Source organism: Tupaia chinensis, unplaced genomic scaffold (genome assembly GCF_000334495.1).
Source record: "Tupaia chinensis unplaced genomic scaffold, TupChi_1.0 Scaffold000086_1, whole genome shotgun sequence".
Lineage (NCBI taxonomy): Eukaryota > Metazoa > Chordata > Mammalia > Scandentia > Tupaiidae > Tupaia > Tupaia belangeri.
In genome coordinates, this window is record NW_006159548.1 from 700610 (window position 1) to 709648 (window position 9039).

The window sequence follows — 9039 nt, forward strand, 5'->3', positions numbered from 1 at the left end:
TCTCACACACACACACACACACACACACACACACAGAAGTGGCTGTCCTCCACCCAGATAGGTGTGGCGTACTTTCCATTACATTTCAGTCAGTTCATTGTAAAATCTGCTTACACAAAGCTGTCAGCCAACACCCTGTTCTCCATCAGTTTTGATTCGATTCTCAGTGAATATGACCAAGTATAATTGTATGTATAGTTAATAGCATGTGAAAATGGTGTCATTGATGAATGTTTTTGTTTTGTTTTGTTTTGTTTTGTTTTGTTTCAGGGAGGGAGAGGAGGCCCTATGGCCTATGGAGCCATGTTCCCAGGATTTGGCGGCATGAGGCCCAGCCTTGGGGGAATGCCCCACAACCCAGCCATGGGCGGGGACTTTACTCTGGAATTTGACTCCCCAGTGGCTGCAACCAAAGGCCCTGAGAAGGGAGAAGGAGGTGTACAAGGCTCCCCAATGCTGGAGGCTAACCCAGCCAATCCGGAAAACCCAGAACTGCTTCCAGAAGTGGTACCTGGTGCCCACGCAGGGCTCTTAGCTTTGCCTAAGGATGACATTCCCAGCCTGACAAAAGGCTCCACAGGACAAAGGATGGGACCCTCTGGGGTCACCCCAGCAGCTGCTGACCCACTCATGACCCCTGAATTAGCTGATGATTATGGGACCTATGGTGTTGATGTGACCACACCCATGGGTCTCCAGGAAGAAGCCACCATGGATACCACAATGACCCCAGACAGTCAGCAAACATCCATGCCAGGAATCAAAGCCCAGGAGCCCCAGGTTATGCATGATGCATGGCATTTCCAAGAGCCCTGACAACCTTGAGATCACAGTCACCTTCTACATGCACACGCTTCCCAGCTTTGTCCCCACAGTGTACCTTTCTGCTAAAACACTTATTACCCTTCTACAGCAAAGGCATTAAAAGCACTAAGCATATATTAATAAATACAAGTGGCTAGAAATAGTGTAGGTTCCCTTCTTGTTTTCTTTCTCTCATTGAAATAAAACTAGTCAATTGTCTCTATGATTTAGAAATACTATTAATAACAGAGCAGATCTAATAGTTAGCATTTAATAATCTTTGTTTCTTAGCTGTTTTAGGCATTATAGACTTTCTCTTTCTAGCACATTGACTAATATTAAGTCCAGAAAATATGACACTGCTTTTTTCTCTAAGCAAAAGCTTATGTTCTCAGAATTCTAAGATATTTCACTTACTCTTTATTAAATGAGGAATTAGTGGAAAATCCTTGACTGGTAATACTGGGTTTGGTATATTGGATTAAAAATTCTAATTTGTAGTGTATTTTATTTAATCCAGTAAAAAAAAAAAAATTCTAGCCTATTTTAAATAAAGAAGTTTTCTGGCTGAAAATACCAGGAATTTTATGTTTATTATTATATATATTTAAATGGCAAAAAAAGTCACACTATCCCCTTCCTTTGCTAAAATTTTGTTCAATTCATTCTTTCTGTAAATTTATGAATATGTACATATATCCTTGGCACTGGGTAACACATCAGCATATAATCCTTTCCAAGCTTATGATGGGCATGACTGAGTATATAATCACAATAACACAAACAACCACTCTAAACAAGCTCAATTACTTTACATATATTATCTCACAACAGAACTGCAAAATAGATATTCAACTCTGTGAAAAGTGTTACGAAAAAGTCAAGCAGAGTACCCCTGGAGGCACAGAGAAGTCACACACCTAACCCAGTCTAAGGGGTATGAAAGGGCTGGGAGGGAGTTTTATCAAAGCAGTGTTGAAAACACCTGCAGAATGAGGCCTTGAAGAGTAAAAAACATGGAAAGAGTCAGGCAGGTCCTAATGAGAATTAGATCATTCCTGTACAAAAAATATAGTTCAGGTAAAGGAGATGCAGAAAATGACCCTTCCTTGTCACCAAGGCTAGTATGTATCAGTCAGGGCTGTATGCCCAAATTAGCTTCTAAGCCCAGGTCCAGTCATCCCTGAAAAGCTGCCTCTTACCCAAGTCTTTCCAATTTCTCCTAAATTGCCTAGCCCAGGTCTCCAACAACAAGAAACTCAGGCTCCCCACTATTTGTTGATGCAGATTCTGAGGCTGTAACTTAGGGAAAAAGAGCCTTGAGATGCTTTCCCATCTGGAATACTTCAGGAACCTCAGCAGGATCATGTAGCCACCACCTAACGCCTTCCTCTCTTCAGGCAGGACTCTGCTTTACCCGCACTCCATACATTACAGCTGAAGGACAGAAGCAGTAGGTGAAAGTTCCGTTTACCTCCCCTACTGGCTCTGATGAAGATGCCAGAGTAAGGGAATAACTTCTATAGTAGTCAGCAGATAGCCACTGAGACTCACCTCAGCATTGTAGATATTTCCTAAGAAACAGTATCTTAAAGGACATAAAGACAGATCTGGGTTCAAACGTTAACATCTCATTTATTTACAATCATTCTATTTGTTTTTAAATTTGTTGTAGGGCACATGCACTCACCAGAGAGAGACAGTGAGTGAGAGAGAGAGAGAAAGTGAGAAAGTAAGCCACCAGGTTCAGGACTAAAACCGCAGTCAGCCATGTGGGAGTCCAGCGCCCAGACCACCACATCACCCACTAATCCAAGACTTTTTTTTCTTATTTTTTAAGTTTAGTTAGTTAGTTAGTTAGTTCATGACTGAGAGAGACAGACAGAAAGAAATACAGCACCCCTGAGAGGGTCTTGATGCCTCAATTCATCAGAGTTTCAACCACCTTAGATCATGGATATATCCCTGCCTAGAGCACTTAAGGAGTCTCCAGATACAAACCAGTAATTTTCACATGAATAAGTGTCAAATTCTATCAATGCCCTTTATCACTTATGAGATTTTTAGATGTGAAACTTCATCTCTCTGTGCTTGTGTTTTCATTTTTAAAATGGGGCTACAACTTAGCTCACAGGGTTGTTGTGAGAATTCAACTAAATAAAGTACACAGATGAAATTGCCAGATCATAGCAGTTTCCTTCTTTTACAAGTGATCTTTTTCAGAAAAAGAATTCACCATAACATCAGTAGCAACAGTGGAAAAATGAAATTATCTTCCATTTACATTCCCCGCTTCTTGTCACTCTTTGCAATTCCCAGTGTGCACTTGTGAGATCTCATCCATTGGTTTCCTTGGTAAATGTTGTCATATCAAGGGCCCAGAGTCAGCCTCTACTATTGTCAAGCTGGACACTTAATAGTAAGAGTAATAGATCAGTTTTGATGAGTAAGGCTATCATGTTGTTGAGCACTTGAATAACTTCTGTCCCTGCCACCATAGTCACTCCAAACACTAACCCATTGGGTAAACACCAAAGTGCTTAAGGAAAGAAGCTAAATGTTAACCTCATAAGGGGCTATCCTGATTACTGAGAATTTCCTCTACTATGGTTTCCCTCTATCAGGCATTTACATGAAAAACAAATATCTTCATATTATGTCTCATTCTGAGAGGTCTTTTCAAATAATCTGCTTTCTAGACTCTCCTTATCACCAATCTTTCAATTTTCAGTCAGGTGAACAATCTGATAATGACCTTGAATTAGTGTAGATTTGTATCTCGGGCTATTTCTCTTTCTACACAAAATAAGTTATGCCATTTAAAGTTCTGCCTATTAAGTGGATTTATAGTACACTGACTGTCCACTTCCAGTTGATGCCAAAATACCATATAGAAATTCACGAGTCAGACATTCTTTCCTCTCTGTTATTTGGTTATAGGAAGGGTAGCCATTGATCTTATAAACTAGGACACTTTTGATGATGAGGGAGGTTGTCAACATTTATGACAATGTTGGAAGTAGGTATAAACAAGTACTACCTAGAACAAGCCTGGATATTTGTTTATTTTACCCATATGGAACTTCCCTATGCAAACAAAAGAGCAGATTGAAGGGACAGCATCAGACTTATAAAGTTACACATGGGGGACCAGCAGTTGGCATAATGACGTAATGTTGCTGGACTCCCATGTAGTCGACCACAGTTCGAGTCTCGGACTTGGTGGCTTAAACTCACACCAGGCACATGTGCATGCGTACTCAAGATCCCAAGAGGAGAATGGAGGAGAAGGGATTGTGGCTTAGCCATCCCCCCCTGGGGGGGGAGGGGTGTGTGTGTGTGATTTCTCACTTTCTGTCTCTCTGTCTCTTTCTCTTTCTGGTAAGCATACATGCCCTATAGCAAACCGCCCCCCCCCCAAAAAAAAAAGTTATACATGGACCTGTGAATCACTTGCCTGTGCATTTCCTGTTGGAGACAGAAACCAGCCCAGGCCTGAGAAATAAGCCAGAAGGAAGAATGCAGGAGGGAATTGAAAGCAATCCCATCCCCAGACAGAAAGCCATGGGAACTGCATGGTCATCCTGATGGAGCTCCAGGCATGGGCTGTGTCTCAAGATGTTGGGTGACATTCCACAAGCCAAGATGTTGTCTAAATACTAAGTTAATGGCAGCTATCAATACTGTACCAGGAATATAGCCTACAAAGAACATCATGTATATTGTACACTGTTCTCTATAGCTAATTTCATTTAATGCCTATTGCCTATATGATTTAATTTAGAATAAATGGGCTCTTCTCTGGTGCAGTTTTGCTTGGGCTCCAAGAGAGCTTTAGCTCCCTGCTTTAGCCTTTTCCTCATTTCTTTTCTCAGTCCTTTGTGAAACCTTACCTTCAAGCCCTGAGTTTCTCACACTTTTTACTTGAGCCCTCTGAAACTGCTGAAACCTGGTGTCATATATTTTTTCATTTATAAAAGAACATTGTAATTGTAACAGCATTTACAACTGATTGTTGTAATATGTTTCATTTTATTGAACATAAACATATTGAATTCAGGGGAACATACCTCACCTACTTTACCATGGCAATTGAAAAATTATAATTACTTTGTATCTAATAGTCAGGCACAATGCTTCTATCAGGATCCAGTAGCAAGGCAAAAACTACTTTTCACAATGAAAACCATAATGTTCCATGCTATTACTCTCCTATTAGGACTTGTCACAGGTCCCTTAAAGCTGCAGATACTTCCAACATGTTTGAGTCTTCTGGGTCATAATGCCCAAGTAAGAGGGAAGCTTACATTACAGCCTGGGCTCCTTTCATGCTCCAAGTCCCAATCAAAATTGTCAGTCTCTCAAGTTATACAATGTGGTACATGTTGATATCAAAACACAAAGAAGTCCCCCAAGAATTGTGCTTCTTTCTTCTTGTAGGACAATGCAAGATGAAACAATTTACTAACGATTTCAGTTTTCCTAACATGCTCCAGACCACTAACCCTCCAGAAATGTTATCAGCCCATGAACTTTTACAGTGTTTATCTTCCATTCTCTGGCTTGTTGCTTCATGTTAATCAAATCCTGTTCCATTATGTTTTCAATTTACTGGACAGTCATGGTGTCTGGCGGATACAGAGATGATCAGGACCCTGAGGACTATATAATGACAAAATATGGCAGAAGTATCATAATCCAAAAGATTTACACTATAAATTCATATTTTTCCTGTCTTCTAAAAGCATACTGCTTTTTCTTACTGATTGAAAAAGAAAGCAAGCTTCTGCCAGATCAATAGCTACTTACAAGGTACCATGAGCTATACTGATTTGCTCCAATCAGCAAATTTGTTACTACACATTTTAGATTTGTTTCTATATCTGAAAATACATTTTCAATTGACACCATCAACTGACTGATTTGCAATTTATCTACTGTAGTTCTCCATTATCCATTTAGCTTTTGAAAAATAGCTGTTTTGTAAAAGAGACGGTGGTAGGACACCTCTTCTGTACCTCTCAAATCTTGAAAACTAATCTCTGTAATTTGCCCTACAGGAACTGCTACAATATCTTGTTGGGAATGAGGAAGAACAGGTACAGTGCCAAGGACTTCCTTCCATTGGCCCTTCCTACAGTTTTCATTCCACTAGTGCAGAAGTCTTTGTGAGCTATTAAATACATGTATTCCCAATTAAATTCTGAGACGGGGTAAATAACCATGTGATAGGTTCATTGTACCACCCACTGTTAGACTGATGTGAACCAAGATTCCATCTCTCATCTGACTTTGAAAAGCTTTAATCAGAAAATCTGAAAGGGTTTTCAGGTTCAGAACCACTATCCAATACGCCCCAGAAAGTCTGAGCATTTCTATTCCCTGACTCCACCCTACAAAGTATCCCTTCAGGTCACTCTGAAAAGGCTTAGGGAAAGTTTCATGGGTGTACACATGTAGCCACTTTCAGGGTTCTTCCTCACAGAATCTGATCTCCCTTCAGTTGAAGAGCACTAGGTGTGGGAACTATGAATAGATAAGAGACTGAGTCTACTACAAAGATTTGATTAGGCTCAGTGAACCTAGAATTATTTCAACATTTTATGTCAAGCAGAGCTTTAAAAGGATATCCATCTATTTTTTTTCCTAAAGATCTCAAATCAGGACCAGTAGGTATTGTAGTGGCTAAGGCACTGAACTCCCTCCCATATGTCAACTTGTGGTTTGAGTCCCAGACACGGCAGCTTGAAACTCACACTAAGTGTGTGTGCATGCATGCCCAAAATTCCAAGAGGAGAATAGAGGAGAAGGGACTGTGGCTTTGCTATCCCCCCTGTGGGGTGATTTCTCACTTTCTCTCTCTCTGTCTTTCCAGCAAGCACATGTGCCCTATAGCAAAAAAATCTCTCAAAAACAAAAAAAAAAAGAAAATCTAAAGACTACAAATCAACAAGCCCCTTTACTCCAAAAATCTACTGGTCAAAACGCACCAATTATTATTCTATACTGTGCCTTATTGTGGTTATTGCATCTTCCTTGTTTCAGAGAAGTAAAAGCTACCACCTAACCTCTACTATTTTAGACACTTGCTTTACTCTATGAGATTCCAAAGTAGCATCCCTCGTTATCATATCTGGTCTACAGAGAATGAAACCACAGAACTCTTCATTTCTTAATTCCTTAGTAAAAGAAGTGCTTTTCTGAGCTTCTCTGAATAGAGAAGGGTGGAGCATGAATCTGAAGAGGCAAACATATCTATTATACCAGCGTGTCATATGTGGCCCACCTACCACTGGTATAAAGAAAATCCTCTTTATGTATTGATAGTACATGAATAGTCTTCTTTTTCTTACATGAAGTGATGCTGGTATTCCAATACAAATGCAAAAAAAAAATGATTTTTTTGTTTGTTTTCGTTTTTGACAAAGAATTCACCACTCCCAAAGAGAAACAGGAAGAGAAAAAGTAAGATTAACACCTTCCAAGGGAAATGGTCACAATAAAATCCTTTCTCCTTCATTTCTCCCTCCTTTTAGGATTCAGGGTATGTATACACATGCTCTGGTACATTTTTTGAGTCACTAGATCAGCACTCAACCATGGAACTGGCCATGTGGAATTCAGCCACCTTAACTACCATGCCACTGGATATCCCCCCAAGAAGTTCCTTTTAAAATAAATTCTATTTTTAAGTGTATAATGAAAGAAAAAATAATAAGTAAACAGTACAAGTTGTGATTAGATATGGCAATAATCAAAAAGACAGTCTGTAACTCACTATGTACCTGAATAAAATGGGGAAATATTGACTTACTTCAACCTTTTCATTTATGGGTGAGGATATAAATGTGCAGAAGAGTAATGTCTTATTCAAGATCTGATTGCTATTAGATGCTGAAGAACCCAAGTCTCCAGATTTCATATTCAGCATCTCCCACACAGACCTTCCATGACCACCATTCTTTTGAGAATCAATGAAAAGTAGTGATGTATCCCAAAAAAATAAAATGGAGAAAACTCACAAAATTTTGCCTACAATTTTAGTGATAACTCAAATGGCATAAATTCTATCCATGGAGACCAGCCCATAGCCTAGTGGTTAAGGCAGCCAGATGCCACATGGCCAACCACAGTCTGAGTCCTAGCCCCAGCAGCTTGGAAAACACACCTGGTACATGTGCGTCCATGCTTCAAATCTCAACAGGATGGAAAAGGATAAGGGATTGTGGAGCGACCATGCCCCACCTCATTATGGAGTACTTGTTCTCTCTCTCTCTCTCTCTCTCTCTCTCTCTCTCTCTTTCTCTCTCTCTCTCTCTCCATCTGTCTCTCTCTGGTGAGCACACATGCCATACAGCCATCAATAAATTAATTATAATAAATAAATAAGGTGGGACCAGCAGGTGGCCAGGTGGTTAAGGTGCTGGAATTCCCACATGGCTAACCGTGGTTTGAGTCCTAGACCTGGCGGCCTGCTTTCTAACTCTCACTCTCTCTGTCTTTTACTTTCAAAACTCATGTGAACAATAATAATAATAAATAAATAAATACCTAAATATATAAAGATTCTTTTGAATAAATAAATAAATAATAATGATATTCTTATCCTCACAGACTTGAGGATAAGAAACTCTGATCTAGAGAAGAGGATTCCTCATGGCTCCTGCTAACTAGTCATTGCAGGGGACAGGAAAAATGAAGATTTTCTACCGATAATTCAGCCTCCAGCAAACAAAGCTAGCGTGGTAGGGAGCCCCTCTGGCCTTCTATCTGTCTCTGTGCTTCTGTCTTTGTCTCTCTCTGCTTCTGTCCTCTCATTTTTTTGTAATTTTTCCTTTTTACATTTTTTTAAAGGTAAAGCTTTTCTCTTGCTCCTAGCTCCACCTTTTGTTTTGTTAATAATCCCCTCTGGTCCTTCCGCCAGGTAGGAGAGTTGAGGCCTTCAGAAGAGGATTCCTCATGGCTCCTGCTAACTAGCACGAGCTCCACCTTTTGTTTTGTTAATAATCCCCTCTGGTCCTTCCGCCAGGTAGGAGAGTTGAGGCCTTCAGAAGAGGATTCCTCATGGCTCCTGCTAACTAGCACGCTGCGTGGTTTTCTATTTTTTGGGTTTTTAAATCTTTTTTGTTGTTGTTTTTTTTTTTTTAAGAAAAACAATAATTACAATTTTTTTTGTCTTTTTTCCTCTTTCTTTGTCATTTTTTTCTCTCTCTCTTTCATTTTATTTTTTCTTTT

The 9039-nt window shown here is 39.7% G+C and overlaps 1 protein-coding gene and 1 long non-coding RNA gene across 3 annotated transcripts in view; one reads left to right on the plus strand and one right to left on the minus strand.

The window, feature by feature from the left end:
- AMBN (ameloblastin) overlaps nucleotides 1-816 on the plus strand; it is a 14082-nt gene extending 13266 nt beyond the window's left edge. For both annotated transcript variants that reach the window (XM_014585726.1, XM_014585727.1), the window contains exon 11: nucleotides 271-816. In XM_014585726.1, the coding sequence (XP_014441212.1) occupies nucleotides 271-816 (546 nt within the window). The remainder of the gene's footprint in view (nucleotides 1-270) is intronic.
- LOC102493598 (uncharacterized) overlaps nucleotides 1-9039 on the minus strand; it is an 86551-nt gene that overhangs the window by 40713 nt on the left and 36799 nt on the right. The window lies entirely within an intron of this gene.